Consider the following 24,407-nt stretch of genomic DNA (forward strand, 5'->3'; position numbering starts at 1 on the left):
CTTGACTTCCACTATCTCTGATTTCATGGTATCAATATCCCGAATATGTACTTTCATAATACGTTTGTTTAGAATCATTTTAATGAAAAAATTGTCTGGAATGAGTAATAATCTCTTGGAGCTCTTGGGATACACTGCTCAGACTTCAGAAACTAGGACAGAGCATTTGTTTATTGAACCCTAGCTACCAATGGTTTCAACTTAGTGAAGAAATTTTTTTTCAAATACATACATATCCGATCAGCGGAAATCCTCAAATATGTGGTCTACTGAATTTTACTAACACTACACATTTATTACACCTGAAGGGCTGTATAAGAACCCTAGAGAAACATTATCTATTTCCGTAGACCAAGAAATGGACGGAATCAACAGTAGATGCTAAAATATCTAGTGATGACAGTGAAAGCATAGCTGACGCAAAAGTGGATGGACAAATGAATAATGAAAACCCTGAGCCCATTGAAGGATCCGACGATGACAGTGTGGATCTCTGTGCCGGATATTATTTGTTCCAACAGACAAGCATCGAATACGGTTCTGATGAATGGGTCAGATATTCCAGACGCATCGTATTCAGTCATTTCCTTCGTTCTGCAAGGGTTTCTGAGGGTGTCCTGCGTATGGAGTGTTACGATTATGATACGTAGTTCTGCGTTCTGTAAGTGCATACCACAGTAATACTTTGGATTGTAGATATCAACGAGCATTCAATGAGAACCCAACAAGGAACTTTTTAGGGTCTCCTCACGATTCACTCGGCATCGTAACGAAGTGAAAACCATAAATTAAATTTGCAATAAAATTAATGACAACTTACAAGTGAATATTATATTTCATCATAGAGTACACAATGGAATTATATGTTATTACGGCCGTACAGTTGAGGAAAATGCCATTGTCCGAAGGAACATGTTCTTCACTGAAACATCGACATTCTTTTATCATTCTATTGTTTCCATGCTCGAATGTTGTAGGTAAAGGTCCTGTTTACTATAAATCTTTTATAAAGATGTTCATTTTTGAGTGTTGACCAGGTTAATTTGTTTACAGATCAATTCATAACTATGACCATAATAAATTTTTCTTTATTAGTAGTGAGCTTTCCAATTTCATTTGATTCGCTCGCATGTTCAGTATATTCACCATTGACATCCTATATTACACAGTTTTGGTATTATACGTATTTCAACTGTGCAACAGTTGATAAATGGGTAGTTTTAAATATCTATTTTTATCTCATCTATACGTCTAGTGACTCAGTTGACATTTAAGTGATATTCGAATTTATTCTTAGCTGTATGATCTAAAAATGACTACGAATACCTGAAAAAAACTTAGTCCCATGTCTACATAATTGATGATAATAAAAATTACTATTCATCTAAGTAATTATTTTCCAGTACCATTTCTTTCAATCTTCTTCATTTGAGTCTAGTAACGACTATCAGTATTTCACTCACAGTTTAATAATACTCACTAATAAGTCTGCAAATCACTAAAAGCTTTATGTCATTATATAATAAAATTATGCCAAGTTAGTTTTCAAAACTTAAAGATTTTAATCATATGACAATATATACTTCGATATTAATTGGTAATGGTGATAAACACTTTGTTTGAAATACTCGCCTGTATAAATACTTTCAAATGTTGCTGTTTAGTAGAGTCAGGATATGAAAAGTGATGGATCAAATGAACTCTTTAGATAGGTAAACAATGTCTATCTCTCCAATTCATTTTAAATGAAATTACAACACACTAACTTGCTATTAAGTATCACTGCATGGGTCTATATGATTAATTTCATCGTGTGTACCATTGTTTTGATAATAAGCAAAACGAATATTGGTTCGGCATCCAATTTACTCACTAAATTCTTAATTATAGTAATATGCTGGTATGCACATTTTACATTTCGAATTTATTTGGCCCTCTACATCAAATGCCTAGTTCTCGCTATACACAGAACTGACTGCTGATTATGTTTGGACAGGAGTTCAGCATTAACATATTTTAAGACTTATACATCGTTGACGATTAACATTTTCACCATTGAGTAGTTGGCCCACTAACATAGAATTTAAATACCGTTAACTGTCGCAGCTCATTATTAATTAAAGTTGGTTACTTCTAAAATTTGCTTTTACAAATAGATGAGCCTACGATCAGAACAATCCAGCGAAAATGAGGCATTATCCATGGAATTTCACCAGTCAAATTGCATTAAAAAGGGTGGGTATTAGTTCAACGTTGACTACATAATTGGTTTGGACCACATAATACTAAAGCTAGATCGAATCAAACACATGAGTAATTTTCGGAAATAAAAAGGGTAGGAATTTATGGATTTTGTTCGCCACCACCTCGCTGCGTAAGAAACTTTGAAGTTTTACGTTTCAGATGGATGTTGTAAGCTTTATAATTCCCTTCATGTATGAATCCATCTAACCGTTGTAAAATACTATTCAATCTACAGGCACTGCCTTCAGTACCATTCATCAAAATAAGTGAACTTAATAAAAACATAGAAAAAAGCACATTTCTAGTTACATCAATTAATTCATCTTTACGAAGTAAATTTATTAAACGGAAAGATTTTTCAGCCTACAATCCATGTACAACAGATTGTATGGGAGTACTGTTAAATAAATAGCTGAGACTTCTTTATCCAACCATCTTCAAAAGTTAGCCATTATAGCAGTATAATGGATTAAAAGATCGGACATTGATATCTTATAATTGTAAAGACCTATTTTAAGGACAATTTTGCAAATGAATCGTTTTAGTCAAAGATCAAAGTCATGATCATAATGTGTAATACAACTGTCTTTTCGTCTACTTTACATCGTAACTAGCCTTCACAGATCACAAGATATATTAGGAAACTCATGTAAAATTATTTTAAATCTATCACTTCGTGTATAATGGATGTAATGCATGAAAAAAGAACCCTGTAAAACAAGATCAAATACGTTATACATATAACTGAGAAGGAACTTCTTTAGATGGAAATTTTTACCTATGTGCTTGCATTGTAACTTTATTAAGTGATTGACCAGAGGAACTATGGACTGACGAATTTGTTCAGATAAAACTGTCATTAGTTTTGATGGTGAACCTTGTAAGTCATGAGATTTAAATATTTCAAGTTTCTAATAGTAATAACTCATTATTTCTGTTAAGAAACCAGTCTTGGGGCTGAAGCTATCTCAGATAGCTTTACTAGAAAGATGTTATTTTTACAAACTACCTAGTGGATTCAAGTAGTAAGAGAAATATTACATAAAATAATGTATATTAGCGTTTCAGCTACAAAGAAGCGACTACATGCAAAATTTGTTGGGATTCTTCGAAGATGGTAAATCAACAATAGGATCTTCGTTCATAAATATCTACATTTAAAATAACAGTTACCGTAAAAACTATTCAGAGAAGAGGTTCGAGAGGCCATCCTATCGTTAAAACATTTATCTACATTTCAACTTCTTTGTCCAATCTCATATGGCCATTGAGGACTACCCAAAGAGTGAATTCTCATATGTCAGTTGGGTAAACTCATATCAATCCTTTGTGAATAGATGAAGTTTGCTCAAAATAAATGTGTGGTTCTAAATTTCATGGATCTCAGAAAGAGCCAGAACATTGGAATACAATGATAACAAAATAGTGCTTAAAATTTCGTGTGCAGCTTTGTTAGAGAATAAATGATCATCTAGATGAACGCATCGAAAATTGAAAAACAAACTGTAGGCTAACCTCAAAGAAGACATTAAATGTGAACATTGACATGACAAGTTATATGGTTAAATAAAATATCTTATAAATTTGTCAAAATTATCAAACACAATCATTTCCATATATGCTAAAATTATAGGTCGATAGACGAAAAACAATTTAGCCCTTCGGATTACTTCACTATGTGGCTACAAGCTGCTTAGTTGGATGGACACACATCCATTGTTCATAATATCCGTCCACCTGTTAGTTGTACGTGATTAATGAAAGAACATCGACCGATCTCCATCTTGATTGTTGAAGATTTTGTGAAAAGTACGTTCGGTTGATCTTTGAAGACTTCTCCTTTTACGAAATCTGAATAGATTGTTGAAATTTCAATAAGAGAAGCATAGATTTGGGAAGCAGTGGAAATATACAACTGTATTTAAAAAAATGTGAGTAATGTTGGAATTTATGTTGGCAATATGGTGAAATTTCGAATTTCCCTCGCTTTTACTCCACCTAACTCTAAGAAACCCAAAATGTAATGTAACAATGAGCAGCTTTCTACTTTTGGATTATGATTCTCGATCCTGACATATTCGTGTTAACACAAATCTAACACTTAAAAATACAAAATATCAATTTATCTTTATCAAAACATAAATCCTTCTTTACACTAATGAATTAGTCAATTATGTGACGCAACAGCAGTAATAAACTGTTTACAACTTCACGAAAATGAAATAGTAGTATGTCTTGTGCTCATTTAATTTATATATAAAATATTGTTTGCTTAGTTAGCTGGCAGGCTTTCAAGATTGTCAACCTAGTAAACTCCTAATGTTTAAATGACCTGTCCACGATATTTTCAATATTTACTAAGATGTCATTTGTTTAGCTAAGATAAGAAATACAAATTGATCTGTTCAAAAGTACAATGGCTATTGCCGTCTACATTATGTCAATTAAGAACTGAATATGTGGAGGTAAGTTATGAAGTGATAGACCGAATAGTAACAATTTTATGCCATTGAAATTACTACTTACCAATAGTTATTGCGGAATAAATCAAACTAAAGATTCCCTGATTGTTCTAACCAGAGGTAAAGGTGAACAGGTTTAATCAACGATTTCAGTTTGTGAGACGAAATCGTGGTGCATTAATTACCTATCTGTAGTACGTTTGAATATACTGTAAAAATGATGTTTACAGGATCAGAACCATTACTAAAATAGAGTAAATAGTATACTATGTCGTTATAATTTATGCACACCATACAGATATGCCTTGCTAATGAGTGCCAACTAGCAAGAACCTTATGTTTCGACAGCATATGAAAAACAATTAATCAGTTTTCTTTGTTGAATAAAATAGATCCTCCGACAAAAAGTTACATTTACATTCTAGATTAGATTAGGTTCGGAAAGTGAATAAGAAGTTTCCTGCCGTTATTGTACAAAAATTATCTGTATTTAGAGACGGAATCGAAAATGAATTCAGAATATCATAGGGACTAATTAGAGAATAAATCCATAATTATTATTCGCTACTCACTTTCTACGACAGTCTTAATTCCATCTTATTCAATCATTGAATATGAGTAGCAATTTTTATAAGTTTAAATCCTTCTGTTGCACTGTTCAGTGTAGCTGGTGTTAAAATTATTTGCCCTTATTCTGAGCATATGCTTGGAGCATTAATTCAGACATGAATATGATCATTAGAATTATTATAAATAAATACTAATGTCGATTCCAACTAGACTGGAAATTTAATTTTAAAAAATAAAGAATTACGTCCACATAATAACATACGTTTTCCTGGTATTATTTAATAACGATTGCTGATAAAATCATAACTCTCGAGATCGACAAGAATTGTTGTATTAATGGTTATACAACTTAGGTGTACTTGACTTTCCTATGTGTACTCGGTGTTGATGACGATATCATCCGGCTATAGAACGTCCACTAGCATATATTATTGCAGAAAAATACCTAGACAATTTACAGTGTTTGACCTGAACTATTGACTCAGTAGACGGTGTTAAATCTATTGTAAGACTATTGTATTTTTTTATTACCTACTTACTGTAATTTAGAAATTTATGAGTTTGATTAAACACTTGTCTACTAAAATACACAGCTAATGGGACATCGAACTTTCAAGTCATATAGAGGAATTATCCTGTACAAATCTTACATAACAACAGCAGGATATAAACAGGCTTCGAGAACAAGTGAAAATAATCTTATTTGACTAAAAAACCGGGAAAGAAAAAGAAGAACTACTTCCGAATGATACTTCAGATTTAGTCAATAAATCTGCTTTAATGTGATAGACAGAGGGTCTATTGCACAAATAGTGCAACTATCAATTTTTAGCATTCTGACCATATAGAATAAACGATATTTTAAACGATTGGTTTATGGCGATTAGCTCAATAGGAAAATACTTTTCGTGATGTACTGACATCACTTGATAAACAAATGGAAAACAGGGGCACTGAACAGATCAAACAATGATCCATTAACCTACATATACACCCAACCAGGATAAGCGGGACAAGCTCTTTTCAGATAAACAAACAAACATTTTATTGTATAATCTAAGTGGAAACAAATCAAATAATTTTTAAAGAAAAGTCCAAATCATAACAAATAAAATTAAAAAAATTAAATCAATCACAAAAGTAAATGAAGAACAAATTTTTATAATAAAGCGTTAGCAAAAGGAATCACTTTATTCATTGAATAACCATTATTCCAGCTGGACGACCTGGCTGACTAACGAATATCAAGTCGTTATTGCTGTTACCATCAATCACATTATAGAATTCTTCGCGTACTTTTGCAATGAATTGCTCAGCATTAGATTTTTTCACTAATGATACAGTGCAGCCACCCCAACCAGCTCCAGTTAGACGACTGCCAAAAGCACCAGCTGATCTGTAAAATATGTATATTGAAGACAAATTATCTGCTTATAAAAGTAAATGTATATTGATTTTACTATAGTGGCTAGTGGTTGAATAATCTAGTTAGACGCATACTATACAAATCCTACTTCACAGATAACAAATAATATCAGTGAAAATTTCAACTGCTCATGGGTTCGAAATTTTCAAATTCAGTAAACAGGTATACTCTAATTGTATTGTCAATGAGTAACATGACAATACAGTCTTAATACCCAAAACATAACATATGACTAAGCCACTAATTTACGACTGAACGGTTGAAATTTCGGTACCTAAGCCATAGAGTTCCAGATCTCCCTTATAAAGTATTAATATAAAAAGAACACAAAAACCTACTCAGTTCAAAAGAAAAATACTAATTAACTCCTTTTAAACACCTAAGTTAGATGAATCCACTTTGCGCAGATAAGAATGAAAAGAAATTGAGGGAAAACTTTGATCTATAATCTAAATTATCAAACATATAAATAAGTGAACTCTTAACTCAATATTTTGGCTGAGAAGAAAACTAGCAAAATCCATTGTGAGGGGTAGGACAGAAAATAACCAACCAAACAACAATAGCTTTCAGTCGAATACATTTATGAATTGAATATATGTAGCTGTAAAGTGCATACCAGACATCAAATCTACAGTGATAAGTTAACGGTAAGTAGAAAAGCAATTATTATAATAATAGCAAGACTGGGAATTCGTGTTGATAAGAGCAATGGAAATACGTCATAAGTCATACGAAAACATCCAAATTAGATGAAAACATACATAAATAGTAGTTATATGATAAAAAGAGATGAAAGAAATCGAACAACCAAGATCACGAATGTAAAAGGAGGGTTAACGAAACAAAGGAATAAATGGTGCTGGGGTGAAAAAAGCCAAGATACAGAAACATTATCTGAACATCACTGAAAAATTGGTAGAAATCGGAACTTTGGGTTTTTAAAATAAACGTACATATATCCTCAGAAGAACTGTAGCTACAAATGTTTCAGTACGTTTGAGTACCAAAAAGACCAAAAAAACGTTAATAGAGGATATTCTGCCACCTGTACCTTAAATTATCTATCAGCATTTTCTCGAATCATTTATTCAGTTTACTTGCATTACAAAGTGAGCGATGATCTTATACGAACCATGAAAGTTAGAGCTTTGAATTCCGTTCCATTTATTTTGATTATAGCAGTCAAGTAGTACTCGTAGCTGTCACTCTCACAGTCAAACATGTACCTCACAATCGAATCCACAAACCTTAGTTTGGGTACTCAATTACATTATTGAATTAAATTGTTTGAATCACATAACAGACTATATAAACAAACACTGCACACAAACAAACAAAAATCTCATAAATTGAAACTGATCAGTAAATCATCACTATTATTTTGTAAATGATTGAATTGAGAGTTAATTTTGGCAAACCACTAACCTGCAAACACTTATTAATTTATCCAATTCACGACAAGAACACTGATAAAGATTAGCACAAGATAATTGACTTTGATTCATTAAATCTCCTAACAACTGCATATAATTAATAGAATTCGTTTGTGAATCATCAATACTGAATATCTTTTTGCATATATTATAAAATTTAAAAACCCGTTCAGCTTCAGAGTATACATGCTCTGCACGATCTCTTAAATAGAAGTGGTTCACTAAATTTAAATGTAAACAAAAGTAATGATTGAGATATGGCAAAAAGATAAACTATTCTTTTAGAAAAACTTTCAATTTAACACCAAGAAAAAAATGTACTAAGATATCATGATACATTTAAGTAGAACTTTATAACTAAGTAAAAGTTTGCATACTCTCCTTAGAGTAACACCTAATTTGCTAAACCGAAGCATGAAAAATGAGGTTGGAAGTTGAGGCTCAGAGGTTGCTCTGATAAGAAAGACATTGTTTTTTTCATTTGGTGACCATTATTCTAGTTCAACGAAAGAAGCTTGTAAGTGATTTGTTTGGTTAATTAACAGAGAATGACTGTGTTAATGAATGGGTATGAGTTGTAAAACCGGATGCGGCATATAATGGATATAGGGCTTTTATGACGAGTGAAACTAATATAGAAATTGGATCCAAATTATTTATGAATAACTCAGCTATTTTAAATGAAGTATAGTGCATCGTAAAATTAAATCATATTAACATAATGGTCAGACGGTATGTAAATTTCATCCATATGATAAAAAAAACAAATAAACATAAGTAGATGATTTCACACAAGTTTACGACTCTATCATGGTGATGGAAAATTTTAGAGATAATTTTCATCAATAAATGACTTCCACTAGAGAATGGTTGATATAGTTTCTTCGTTTTAGATTGAGACTGCTTGACGATGTAGACCAACGAAACCACATGAGATCAAACCCAGGACCTCCACATTTCGAAGAGAGCGCTATGACACTGATTTCTACAGTATGTTTTCAAAAGTCTATTTGTGATGATGACCACCGCGAAAATTTTCACAACTCTTCCTTCATAAAACCATGTAATTTGTTTAATAATTCTTATGATTATTGTTTCAAATGATAGCACCAATCACAAACAAATCAAACACAAGTTTTACCGCTGTACCATTTGTTATAATTGTGTTTTTGCTATATAAACGACCCAGCTATTCCTATTGCTTAGTATTCTTATGCGATGACACTCGACAAGACCCCAAAATCAGAACACTTTGAACAAGAATGAAATTGTATTCAAAATAATAATGATAAGTGAACAGCAATCCGCAATCAGCAATCAATAGTTTAAATAATGTTCATATATTTATAGTATGTACATAAGAAGCTTATAGATTTTTCTGCAATAATATGCCCGGGCTGATCGGTTTAAAATTAACCAATCAGCGCGCAGCAACACCATCATGCATAAAACGTGCTTAATCCAATCTATATCCCACTAACACCATTAGTTTAGATTTACTGCAAAAACGTTAAACTGTACACCCACTAATGATTATCTGATACTAAAAAGATTGAAAATTAAAATGTATTTTATTTTATCGAAAAAGAAAAACTTCTTGTACAAGAAACATACTTGTTTTAGTATTTTCCGTTAAGCATCCTTCAATAATTGGACTAGTCAAACCTAAATTACAGAGATTTTGTAGACTAGTAATACCACTTGGTAGATATCTAGTTACAATTGATAATCCATCCTTTTGAATGCGTATCATTTCATCAGGTGAAACTGCTTTCCATAACTTTTGTGCATCACTGAGACATAAGGGTGCAATGGATGAATAGTTAGAAGGTTCAGTTATATGCGGGCTATTTCGAGCTAATATCTAGAAAACAGAGTAGTTTATTTTAAAATATTTAAGGATAATGAAGATAACTGTTTTTAATCCTCATGACATAATTCGAATAATTAAAGGAATTATCCTAAAACATGTCTTTATTTATCTTTAAATAACGATTTGCGAAGAGTCATATAACCTGGTGTTAAAATGAATAAGATTGAAGACGTTTATAGAAAAAATATATATAAAGGTGACAACATACTCTCTGATCGATAGTTCCAACATGAACCTATTGATAAAATGTTCATTTCTTTGTATAGATATGTAATTTTCTATTGGACACAACCAACTAAAATAGTTGAAATAAATTGTCACACTTTCCGAGGAAATATAGCCGATTACAGATTAGTTAGGTGTATCGCCGTAGAAAAAAATCTAACCCCAAGTGACATTTCGATGTATAAAGTTTATCAGACAATCTCTAATATATCATCGTAAAAAACAAAACAATTTATATAAATAAAACATTAAGACTGTCATAACATTGAAAGTATTATTAACATGAATCTAAGCCTCACAATATAGACAGAGATGGATGGTGGCTAGCAGTGGAACTAAGAACGTACGTTTTATCCTATGTGGGACTTGCCAGTTGAATATACCTGTATCCCAGAGTTGATGTTCACTCAGGGACTAGAAGTGGATAAGTGGATAGTGCAATGATGTTTTAGGCGAACGGCACTGAGTTCGAGTCCAAGAGTGAACATCAACTCTGGGATGTAGGTACATCCAGCTAACGAGGCCCGAATAGAACGAAAAGCAAATCATGGATTACACTATTAACCATCATCTATCTCTGTTTATAATGGTTGTGACTTAAGGTGATATCGAGGAAATCCGCACAAAATACACATATAACAATAAGAGACTGATCTATCGGAGTCCTAAACATTAATGGGAAGATTAAAACAACCAATAAAAAGACGAACTTACAATATACTATTTAGAATAATAGTGATGATAATGAGTTTGTTATTCTATGTAATACATGTACGACAGTTTTTGTTCTTTCAATAATTTACATCTATGATTGCTCTTCCAAAAATATTCAATACTCGATAGCGCTGAATCACAGAAAATCACCTACTTATCCTCTATTTATAACCGTTTGACACCGGATACTTAATGTATGGAAATAGATAAATGATATTTTGTGCACATGGACTAGTGTCGTAAGCGCAGTGAAACTAACTCCACCATAGATAAGTGAGTAAACCGAATTTCGGGGTTATTTAACATTTCTAATAAACCTATGCACTTCACAATTATGTACACATACCCGTACAAATATAACCGGTAAAGAAAGTAGAACTGAAATTATAACTACGGCGATCCCTAGTACTGTTTAGGTCTAAAAGGAACAATGCAGAAAAAACTACAGGGAATCTTTCTGTTTTCTTTACTTAGATTTTTTCTTCTTACGTAAAAGTCATTCAGGTAATTTAAATTTTATGAAATGCACAATATAATCTACATGTGTTGTTTTTACAATTTTAGACTAAGTAAATCAAGAAACGGTGCCGTTCATCTTTTTTTTCGGTTTTTCTACAAGAAAGGTAAAGAAGAAAACAGATGTGCTCCAGTTATCTCATGCAGTTACCAGTGCTACTACTAATTCTACCACAACTACTACTATTAGTAGTATTAGTAGTAGTGCACTACTAAAATTACCAGATGTATGTCCGGAAAATAAGAACAGAAGTTATCTGTTATTAAATTCAGAAAAAACACATAAACTTATATATATCAGAAGGGGTTTTGTGGATATTATAGTAATTTTAATAGTTGAGATCATGAATCAATTGAAGCTAGACCACCATGGAAAACCTGGAAGCACTGGACGGCCGTTTCGTCCTGTTGTGGGACTCCTCAGCAGTGGGCATCCACGATCCCGCCTCACGAGATTCGAACCCAGGAACTATCAGTTTCGCACGCGAGCGCTTAACCTCTAGACAACTGGACAGGCATCCAACGGTATTAATGTCTAACATCAATCAATCGACAAAATTGAGCAACCGTACACCATTGTCTTCAGTGGATTGATATCTCACAACAGACCTGGTTGAACTCCATTGGTTACTGCTCCTCGCTAGAACTCCAGGAAATATCTCTTGAAGCCAGACAGTATATATATAAATATATATATATATATATATATATATATATATATAAGACGATGCTACTTTTGCCTAGCGATTCCTTAAAACTAACTACATTTCTAACAGAATTTTAGTCTACCATTAATCTATGTGACTAGAGATAAGTACGTAAAATATGTGTCACCCCAAAATGCCCTACCACATCAAGATTAGATGAAGTCGATAAGATGAGTATTAAAAGGGTCTGAATTATAGTACTATCAGTGATAGTAAGGAAGACCGAATATTAAAGAATGGAATTCGAAAAGAAGGGGATAGATTAGTAGAATAAAAAACTAGATAATACTAAGTGGAAGGCAAAGGACTGATGACATGATATATAAAATATGATGTACTCACCTAACACAATATAACTGAAAGATGAAGTAGAAAATTTTGCGTGTGCCTTCGAGCCATACGATTTAAGTGAAGGCTATTAATACCACTTAATCATACAGATCAAACATATGGCAGGATTCTAACATGCAAACAAACGATTAAAAACTAAGTGCACTAATCAATAAACCATAGTACGAATTAAATTTAATGTTCACTCTAGGTTGTGTGCACTAATTGTTGGGATTTGGATAGAAATACATTGCAACCTAAAACTGTTTAAAGCTTCATACACATAAGCCAAGAAAAAACGTTTTTCAAGTATTAAATGATTGAACAATATCACAACTGTAAGCTTACTTTAGCCGCTAATCGACATTCTGCCACACGTTCGTTATAATATGATGTAGCAGCTTTCCGAGCGTGTACACCCGAATGAGCTATCACAAAAACCATATCAGATGGTAATTGTATAGGACTGACTGTGACAAATGGTTTGGTAAACTCAATCATTAAAGCCTACAAGGAAATAGTATAAGAAGAAAAAAAGTAAGCAAGGCATTAAGGAATAAACAAAAGAGTTTTGTTTTACTTTTTTTGATATTATTCAATAAATAGGTGGATAAGCAATGGTCTTACATTATTTTCAACTGCTAGAACACTTGCAGCTTGATCCATCCCACCACCTTGCATACCAATATATTGCTCAAATTTCGCACATAAACTTGCTAATTCATGCTAGAGAGGAAAATCGAAATTAGAGAAAACGTTGAAGATATAACTACAACGAAATTAATAAGCATTGAAATAAACAAATAATTTAATAAAGAACAAGTCTAATTGCAAAATTATTCACATAACAAATGAATATTAGTGAAAGATACACTGAAAATTAGGGCGGTAATGAGTTACTTTTTAATTGTAGTATAAGGTAGATAAGTAGTAAACGCTCTTGCTGACTATATATATGAAAGACATGCTGTCATTCAACCGCCACATCGGAATATTTCAGTTTACATTTTTCACCAAACTTCAGTTGGTCCAGATTGTGGTGTGAACTTTCCGGGAATTCAAAAGACATTATGACTTAAAATAATAATGATAAGATAATTACCGAATGTTTCATGAATTTTCGAATTGTACTTTAAACGTTTTGCCGTCAGAGTATATGACAATCGCTAAAAAATAAGGTAACGTGAAGCACGCCCAAACTGCTTGATTGTTTGAACAATATCTTGATCGACCATGAAAGACATTAGAATGTGATTGGATAATGAATTACTCATCATTTTATCTCCTCTAAAGATAAATTCTAATAAGTCATGAAGCAGAAATGCGAATGCAAAAACGATAAAAGATGGTGTTCACCTAACGGATAGAAATATGATTCATAAATGGGCAGTATTCACATAAAGTAACAAGGAACAAAAGAGTTAAGAGAGAACTAATCATTAGAATAAACAAGGAAATATACTACTCAGTATTATGTTAATAAAACAAATTTACAACACCTAAATTAAATACAAATATAGTGCGATAAAGATGTTATTTAAGAGGAAGTGAATTCAAACATCAACAACTGAAAAGAAATGACTGTTAAATATATGTGGAAAAGGCATCGTTTAGAAGAACTTTAATTCAATACACTACATTTGAGAGGATGAATTTTCTGATATCTTTACACCTGTTTATTCCATTGATTTCTTACACCCGATATCCCTCGTGGAGGAGCATACACCATCCACCAGGATTTCCTGCCGAACTCTCTTCTGCGCGATCCTTTCCAGCTGTTTCCTACTGCAACTCATTAATTTTATGTATCCCTACACTTCCTTTTTTCCGATTCCCTTCAGGATTCTAAGTTATTGGTTGCCTCATGATGCAGTTCGACGATCTCTACGACGTATGTCCTATTCATCTCCAGAGTCTTTTCCTAATTTCCTCTTCAGTTGGAAGCTGGTTTGTCCTCTGTCATAGTAGGTTGTTGCTGATGTTATCCGGCCAACGGATATTGAGTATTTGCGTAGACAACTATTTACAAATACGTGTACCTTTCTGATTATTATTATTATTATTATTATTATTATTATTATTATTATTATTAATGGCTTTATTCAATATTATAATCTGGTACAATATAGAATTCTCAGCACGATGATGGTTCTGGTAATTTTCCAAGTTTCAGCTACGTCCAATATAACTAACTGTCTTGACGCTCGTATTGGAAATTCTAACTTTGGTGTTGTTTGACAGTTGTTTTGAGTTCCATGTGTTCTCCGGTCATAGGAATGCTCCGCTTGCTTTGCCAATCCATGCCTTCATATCTGCATCAGATCCCCTTTGTTTATCAATAACGCTACCAGGTATGTTAAAAGCTTCCCCATCTTCCAGAGTTTATACATCAAGTGAGATTGGGTTGGTGTTCTCTGTGTTGTGTTTGAGGATCTTGCTTTCTTCCTTGTGTATGCTGAGGTCTACTGATGCAAAGACTGCTGCTAAACTGGCTATCTTCACCTACATTTGTTGCTGTGTACGATATAGAAGATTTAAGGGATCCACGAAGTCCAGATTGTTTAGTTGCGTCCGGGGATTCTGTGCTTTCCCTCAGATGTAGAGGTCTTCATAATCCAGTCAACCAATAGAAGAAAAAGGCGAGAGTAAGCAAGCAGCCTTGTCTGACATCGATCTTCACTTGCAATGAATCTGTGAGTTGTCCTTCATGGATCACTTTGTAGTGTAGTCAGTCGTAAGAATTCCGTATAGTGGTGACTATCTTGTGGAGTACACCATAATGTCAAAGAGGGTTGCATAGCATTCTCCTATCGGTGCTGTTAAACTTTTTCTCATGGTCAGGGAAGTTGGTTTATGGTGGCGAGTTCCGTCCAAGTGATTGTTCAACAATGATCAGTAGTATCGCGATTTAGTCGGTAAACGGTCGATCCTTACGAATCCAAACTGTTGGTCTCGAAGTAGGGGATTTACTGAGTCTTTTATCCGGTTCAGCAACACTCTGTTGAAAACTTTTCCTCGTTCTGATAGTAGTGTGATGCCTCTGTAGTCCTCACATTTTTTCAGATCAACTTTCTTTGGTATCTTGGTGAAGTGTCCTTCTCTCCAGTCTGTCAGTGGCACTTGTTCTTACTCCTAAATCTTCCTCAATAGAGTGTGAAATATGTTTGCAGTCAATTCTATGTCTGACTTCAGTGCTTCGGCTTGTATGTTGTCGGATACTACTGCTTTCTCACTCTTGATTTGTTTGATGGCCATCCTGATTTATTCTATCGTTGGTGGAGTGACATCTATAGGAAGGTCTGTAGTCGCTACTCCGATGTTTGGTGGATTCAATAGAGCTGGTCTGTTCAGGAGTTCCTCGAAGTGTTCCACCCGTCTGTTCCTTTGTTCTTGAATCTCAGCAATTGGCTTTCTTTCTTTGTTCCTGACCGGTCTCTCTGATTTACTTTATTCCCCTGTCAGTTTCCTCGTTGCGCCATATAGTTGTTTCATATTTCCTTCTCTCGTAGCTTTCTCCGCTGTCGTTTCTAGGTCTCCCACATATTTCTTCTCGTCAGCTCTAATGCTTCTCTTCAATTGATTGTTTGTTTCTGTGTATTCAGCCTCCACCTCGACTTTCGCTGTTCTTGATCGGATGTTGTTAATTGCTGTCTTCTTGTTCTCCCTTTCTTGAATCTTGTTCACGGTTTCCATAGAGATCCATTCCTTATCATGATGTTTCTTGCGGATCAGAACCTCCTGACACGTTAAACTTGGTGCTTCTTTGATCTCTTTCCAGTTATCCTCCATAGTGATCTCTTCCTCTTTCAGTAGATCCGGTAAGGCTTATAACCTGTTGTTGAGAGTTATCTTGAATTGGTTGAGTTTGTCAGTATCTCGAAGGGAAGCTGTATTAAACCTTTGTAATGCTGTCTCCCTCGTTGTCTAGAGTTTCTTTAGCTCCAGTTTCACTTTGGCAACCACCAGGTGGTCATCTGAAGCTATGTCAGCTTCCCTCTTGATTCTCATTTCTTCCACTGACCTTCTTAATTTTTAGTGATGCAAATATAATCGACTTAATCCCCTGTAGTATGATTTGGTGGGACCCATGTAGTTTTTTGTACACATTTTTAGAGGAATATAGCGGCCTCTACAACCATTTCGTTGAATGCACACAGATTTGCAAATCTCTCGTTATCCTTGTTCCTTTGCCCCAGTCCATGTTGCAGCATGATATCTTCATATCCGGTGTTGTCCATTCCAACTTTGGCATTTGGGTCTCCCAATACGATAGTCAAGTCCTTTCATGGGCACTTCTCTATGTCGACTGCAACCTCGCATAAAACTTGTCATGATCGTCTTCATGGCTATGATTGGTGGATGCATAACATTGGATAACATTCACTGTAATCCCTTCCTTCTTTGCCTTGAAGGATGTTTAGATGATCTTTGGTCTGTGAGATTCTCATCCTCTAAGTGCGTCACTTGCTTCTTTGGACAGCATCAGTGCAACTCCCCGTGTGTGAGAAGCATTTTCTTCTTCATGACTAGAGTACATCAGCATGCCTCTCGAAGCTAGTCATTTCTGTCCAGCTTGGGTCCAATGGGTTTCACTTAATCTGAGGACCACCAAATTGTATTTCCTCATTTCCGCAGCTATTTAACTGGTCCTTTAATTCTACCACATTGTCAGGACATTTCATGTATCTGCATAAGTCGTTGTCGGAAAGAGGATCGGCCTAGTGATTTTCGAAGAATCTTGGCTATTGCCATGAGGTGTCATAATTCTTCTAAATGAAGATTTTTCAAATCCCAAAGAAATTAAGTGGTTTCAATTGTTTTTTCTGGTTAGAGCTTTTTTAGCAATGTTGTTTTCTTCAGGATAGGGGTGCTGATCCCATGTCCAACCCTCCTCCTTTATACGGGCTTCAGACCAAGAGTAAGCCCAGGAAGGTTACAGGCAGAGTTTTATTATATCGAACAAATTTATTGTTATCACTGCCATTACATATGTAGAAAGCAGTAAACTCCAGTTCTTTTATGGAAAAAGGAAAGTAATTGTAGACATGATATTTAAGATGAAAGCACAAAAGAACTACTTTGTTCTCTTTATTTATAGCTTTTTTACTTTTCACTTACCCTACTTATTTGTAAACCAGATATTCGCATAATTGCTATGGCAGAAGCAACTACGAAAGCGCTACTGCTTGAAAGACCAGCAGCTGGCCATAAACCACCGTATTCAACATCACCAACTAGAACATTTATACTAGGAGGAGTCCAATCCTATTTAAAATAAACAATAAATAAGACTTTCAATTCACAATTCAAAAATTTATTCAGTGTGTAAGATCAAATCAACGATAACTATGATAAAATTCACTTTATTCGCTAACCAATTAACTAGACAGCACAATAGCTGATGTATAAAAACCGCATAAACGTATTGTCAATAGTTCACTTTATTTGAATTTTCGATAAAACTACCATGTCATAACTACACTCTAATCATTTAGGCAATAACATTTCAGTATTTTGTTCCTTTTTACCTTACATTGAAATCTAAAAAAATTTACTTAGATTATATTAATCTAATAAAATGATACCAATCAGACCTCAAAAAACCACTTGGTTTAAGATAAGCACGTTATGAACAGTGTGTGAAAAAAAAACACTTGAAATTAGGTGGCCTTCATTTTGTATTGACCCAAGTGCTTAACTTGGTCTAAGTGTTACAAACTCACCATGCATAGCAAGAACAAGAGCGTTTTTCTAAATGTGATGATTTAACGCAGAGGTCAGTGAAGGATTTGCACGTACAGTGAACATTAGTAGTCGAGAAAAATGAACGGAAATAGGTTACTCTAATGCCACCTAACACAATCAATAATCACGCACCATACATCGAAATAGATGTACTTTTAATATAAACATCAGTATAAAAATTTTGAAACGTTTAGAGTCGTCAAGTTACACCACAACAGAATGTCCTTTGTGTGAATAAACAGCAGGTGAGTAAAATTAAGAGAAAATTTAGTTTTTAAGAATATTTAAACAGTGGCAGTAAAATCCGAATATTATAATAACCTCAGTGTCTTAAACTTTAAGAGTTAGTCTGCCGATCTAATATACTAACTTAGAACAATTAATTACACAAATGTCTGTAAGGATATGATTGGAATATCTACTACGACCACTATTATTGAATTTCTTATCAGATGATCAGTTTAAACCCATACTATATACTTGAGCAGCAAAGTATTACCACAAGCCCTCACACAAGAGGTTTGACTTTTGGAGGCCTAGATAAGCTTGTTATGGATACTGATGACCTAAAATTTTGAAACAAAGATGACAAGAGATGTGCTGTCATAAGAAAAAGACAAACGGATATATGAACGTACCAAATTCGACTTGTCTACATAGTCTTTTATTCCTCGATATGCGCACTGAAAATAATGAAACCATTCAGGTGAGTCAGGCGACCCTTCACAACCAAATGTAATGGCTTCTGTAATCGAAATTTTAACAGGCCTATATTGGGTACAAGGATTGAGGAATAGAACATTTTAACTGCAATTTTAAACTTAGTCTGAGAAATAATTTGTTCACGTGTTCTAATATAAGCACCATCAGTCTTTAGTGTGCATATAACAGTGGGTTTAAGAAGAAATGGGAGTTTAAAAACGGGTGTAGATAATTCACTGTAATATAAGCTCAAACATAGTTTTGAAAGAAAGGAACATTGACAACTGGTAGGCAAACAGACATATAAACGCTCAAACCAAGAGAATAACGGATCGATCCAGATATATACATTTCATACGTACAAACTCAGTGAAAATTAACATACTGAAGACATAATGAAAAACAAGAGCAAAAAGACGAAATGGGAAAACTGTAAAGAATAAGTTAAAATAAATGGGAAGTGTTATATCCACACGAAGAATAAGTGAATAGTAACCACTAGGATCTATTTATGAACTGTTATTATATATTATTATTACGATTGTTATTATTATTATTGTATAACTATTGAGTAACCATGTCTTATGTATATTCCTATTCCTTTTATTACAAGCTTCCATATGACTATTATTATACGATTTACTGTTATTAAGTTATTCCCAATTTGTTAGTTACAGTGGAGATTTGTAGCTCAGGTGGATGATTTTTATCGAGTTTTATTCTCTGGGCTGGATGGCTTGGTCGTAGAGCTTTCATCATTATTCTAAACAACATAATCAGCACAAACTTCAGGTGAAAAAGAAGTGTCCAAATTTCTCCACATATGACTCACAGCTTGTCCTGTAGACCTCGATCTTGATTGGTCATTGTTGACCCTAAACCTGTCATTTTTTACTTATTTATTTTGATTTTACCGCCCATTGATTTTATTCCGATATACTTGAGTCTCCAGTTTTACTGTGTTGGTTCTGGTGATTAATACATCCAGTTCTAGTAATAAGAGTCAAAAAACAAACTACCATTGTTGGTTGTACTCGTCACCAGGATGTACTCACGCAGGAAAACGGGAGACTCAAGTATATCGGAAGCCGACTCGCACAGACCGAATTCTCAATTACAGTAGCAACAACCCAAGAGCCCACAAAATCAACTGCGTACAAACTTTGTTCAAGAGGGCGAGTACACACTTGCGGCGAAGAAAAATTAGAAAAATATCTAAAGGCAATCTTCCAAAAGAACGGCTAACCAATCAATTTTATCAAAAAGTACCAACGAAATGCATCAGCAGAAACAACATCAATCATAGAAAACAACAAACGGATCGTGAATGGCATATCAGAAATTACAGCGAGATTGTTGAAGCCTTTTAGAATAGGTGTAGCACATAAACCAACAAAATCACTTCAATCAATCGTATACAAACTAAAGGACAAAAGATGGACAATCAAACATCATCTACAAAATAAATTGTTTCAACTGCTAAAAACACTACATCGGACAAAGAAGATGCCCTCTTCATCTTCGCCTGTATGAACATCAATTAGCGGTCAAACACCATGACATATATTCGCTTATATCAATGCATGTGGACAACTATGGATACACATTCGACTGGGAAAATGTTGAGATCTTGGATAAAGGCAATTCTAAAAACACCAGAGAGTTTTTAGAAGCTTGGCACTCAGGCCAATCAGCAATCGACAAACACATTGAAATCGATCCAATTTATCAAGCAATCAGAAAAATTATGGACAAGTATAGTACCACAAATAAAATCAATGGGCGGTAAAATCAAAATAAATAAGTAAAAAATGACAGGTTTAGGGTCAACAATGACCAATCAAGATCGAGGTCTACAGGACAAGCTGTGAGTCATATGTGGAGAAATTTGGACACTTCTTTTTCACCTGAAGTTTGTGCTGATTATGTTGTTTAGAATAATGATGAAAGCTCTACGACCAAGCCATCCAGCCCAGAGAATAAAACTCGATAAAAATCATCCACCTGAGCTACAAATATTCTTCAGCATCTCAATAAGTCAGTGTTTTTATTGGCGGTCGTATCACGTGAGAATTGACAATCCATAACAACAAAACAGGAATTAAAAGTACTGAGTATTAGAACTAACTAGAGACAAGGGTCTCTTGATAAACACGGCAAACTACTAGGTAAATATATCCTTCAATCCCTTACGACATCCGACAACTGTTTTACTAGAGAACAAAAACATTCCGTTGAGTAGTTCTTTCATTTTTAATATCAATTTGTTAGAAGTATTTTGTTGATTATTCGGTCTCATAAACACAATTGTATGATTATTTGTTATGCACTGAACTCATCTTATTCATCATACTAACAATCTCAAAACATACTTCACATATTGCACTCGAACACTCACCCACTACAATAATATTAAATAATTTTATACACTAGCATCTGTTACTTATAACCTATTAGTAGTTGGGTATCCTAAATAAAACATTTTAGGGCATAACTTCGAAAACAAAATGGTTATATATATATATATATATATATATAATTCCTTGGTCAACATATATATAACGAACGTTCAACGATTAATCGCTATGTACAATGAATAGTCTAACCATCTCACACGATACAGCATCTAAGGTTGAGAGTAAATGGATTTCTTCCTAGTAAACCAAAACAACTTGTAAACTTCAATACTTAATTTTCTAGTACCACAGAGCAGCACAGACGCAGAATTAAAATGATGACCAAACCTACCTGTATTGAGTATCTGTGCTTCTAAGAACGATCTTATCCAAATCAGATCCAGATGTTGGACCCACAGAAATATAAACTGCTTGTTCTAACGCCATCGGTAGTACAGGATAACCATTATAATCAATATGTTCACCTGGTTATTAACAGAAATAAAAACAGAGACATAAAAGAAACTTGTTACAAAGTGTCTAAAAACATAATGATCTACAGCATTTAGTAATCGGAAATTTACTCGTTTACTAATATTTTTAAGACTAGAGAAAATAAATACCACAACCGTTCAGAGTTGATTTTTTTTCTATTATGTTTAGGAAAATTGAAGTGAGATCTCGTTGTGATCAGCCAATGACAGATATCAAATGTAACCCACGATCACAGTATATACATTTGAGACGTAGCCATGAAAATGATAAAATCAGTATAAAATAGTCAAGAAGTACAAAATTAAGTTGAAAAAGGAGTCTAAAAAAGGACTTGTTTACTACGTAAACTTTAAGGGAAAAACATCTTTCCTCCCTGCTTCAAATCCAATGAACTTCTAATAATTACAGAGAATAACACTGAGTTTTTACCGTAATGGTGTGACTAAAATCACTAATCTGACTGAGGTATGTAATTAAGACTCACCTTCTACCCCAGGTTATATAAAGAAAGACATTTTTGTGAACATTTGAAGGGTACTGATCATTAACAAATTACACACAGAACAAAAATTCTTTTTGATCAACTTTAGGCTTGTTTTGACTTCCTTATCGCTCATCTTCATTTATTTCAATATTTTAAGTCAACTTCTACAGCTAACCAAATTATATTTTCAGTCATTTGAACGTATGTACAAAAGATATATCTCAGCTGCACTCCTACCACAAAAATACATGTTTACATAAACTTTTTAAAAACCCGTTAACAAAAATTACTAAAAAAAGAAAGTCTGGTACTAAAGGCCGCAAACACAAAACACATGAGAGGTATAAATAGTACTTTCAATTGATTATTAATCTTACAATGTACATTCAGTATTGTCACTGGATGTTAGCAAATACAGTTAAACCGTAAAACTTCAATCATGTAACATCAACAAATAGACTCGCCCTTTTCTGACTTATTTATTCCAAGTAATTTGTAGGACAATTATCACACTAGGAAAGGCAGAGATGAATCTCAGTAACACATTAAATCTTCAATACTACAGGACATAATTTATGAACTTTCATCATAACAGATGATTTTTCATACATTAAAGAAAAGTACCTGAAACAAGTCATCAACCCCAATAACTACATGACTAAAGACAGTAAGACTTCTTTCAATTTTATCAAAACTGAGATCATTATTATTACCCAATATATTTCTCCGAGTTTTCCACAGTATGAGGAAAAAATTCACACACATTTAACAGTGAGAAACAGTTAGAGACGAAAGGTATAGAATATTCACAGGTGTAAAGGTCGGGAACTGGAGTTTATTCATATCGGCTTTAACAAACTAAACAACATTGTAGGTCAGGCAACTAGTGGTAGGTGTAAATAGAGAACTTTCAAATAAAACAACCACAGGAGAAAATGACGTTCGAAATTTATTTTACAATAATTATGCCTCATAATGGAACACACAATTTGAGTACAAAAACACACTCCTGTAATACTAGTTAATGAAACAATGATATCTCGTTGCACTAAGTTTAATTATAATTTCTTAAAACTATGAAAGTTTACTTTAAAAGTGTTCAAATACAATTTATGTGTGCAGCTTATTTGAGAAAAAACGAAGACCCTAAAGTTGCCAGACTGAAATCAGAAGATGCTGATTACCAAGAAGGTATTGTTTAAAAATCATATGTTGCTAAAACCAGACATGAGACCATAAAATAAAATGTAGACAAAGAAATGAATCAAATTTGAATATATGAAAGTCTTATGACCTAACTAAGCCATTAATATCTTAAGAATACCTAACAAAAGCTTAATTAAAATCAAATACTTGGTGTTTACCAATGAGCCTTACTTGAGAAGGGCTTTACAAGAGTTATTGTTCGCTACTATGTATACACGCTAACTTTTTTCCTCAAATTCTGCTTTACTGAAACGTATAGATTATCATGTTTATCCAGTTATTTCCTGTGCTATTATTTTCAGAGTGCAAATAGCGCATTATCTCTAAACCAATATTTATGAAGAATAACGCTGAACAAAAAATGCTAAAAGACTCCAAACCACCTTGCAGTGAACGCTAATGGATTGTTGTCATAGTATATAGTCAACTCTTCATCCAATATAACCAGGTGATTAAAGTGAGTATTATATCCCTCCTTCTAAACGTACATTATGATACTAAAATTCAAATTGTTAACTTACCAATAAGATTTACTCGACCAGGAGCTCGAACTACAAAACTGCATTTTTCACCAAAAGTGTGATGAAATTCATCAGACAACTTAATGGCGATATCGGTTGCTTTATATTCAGGGATGAAATCACCATCACTCATTTTCAACCTTTTGAACACATAGAAAGGTAAGATGTTTTTAGTATTACGAAATATAATTTTGAGAAAGCTTTATGGTTGGAGTTTAATCACTGTAAAAGATATTCGATCTAATAAGCTGAAGGTTACAACAAACTAAGGGAATCTCAAAACTGGATAACACTACATTATTCAGATCGTTAATGCCATTCATCTTGTTATTTTCACCTTAGTGTCCCAATGTGG

At 33.6% G+C, this 24,407-nt stretch overlaps 1 protein-coding gene across 1 annotated transcript; it reads right to left on the bottom strand.

Annotated features, from left to right (window-relative positions):
• Positions 1–6,300: 6,300 nt before the first annotated feature.
• On the bottom strand, positions 6,301–24,185 carry Smp_078400 (galactokinase; the record flags this gene model as incomplete). Its single annotated transcript, XM_018788810.1, has 9 exons — positions 6,301–6,672; positions 8,131–8,359; positions 9,753–10,002; positions 12,852–13,010; positions 13,131–13,229; positions 17,622–17,768; positions 18,887–19,016; positions 21,699–21,831; positions 24,053–24,185. 9 exons carry the CDS (start codon positions 24,183–24,185, stop codon positions 6,471–6,473), a joined length of 1,482 nt encoding a protein of 493 aa, XP_018654315.1. The 3' UTR covers positions 6,301–6,470.
• Between the last annotated feature and the right edge of the window lie 222 nt (positions 24,186–24,407).

The sequence above is a fragment of the Schistosoma mansoni genome, chromosome W (genome assembly GCF_000237925.1).
Source record: "Schistosoma mansoni strain Puerto Rico chromosome W, complete genome".
NCBI lineage: Eukaryota > Metazoa > Platyhelminthes > Trematoda > Strigeidida > Schistosomatidae > Schistosoma > Schistosoma mansoni.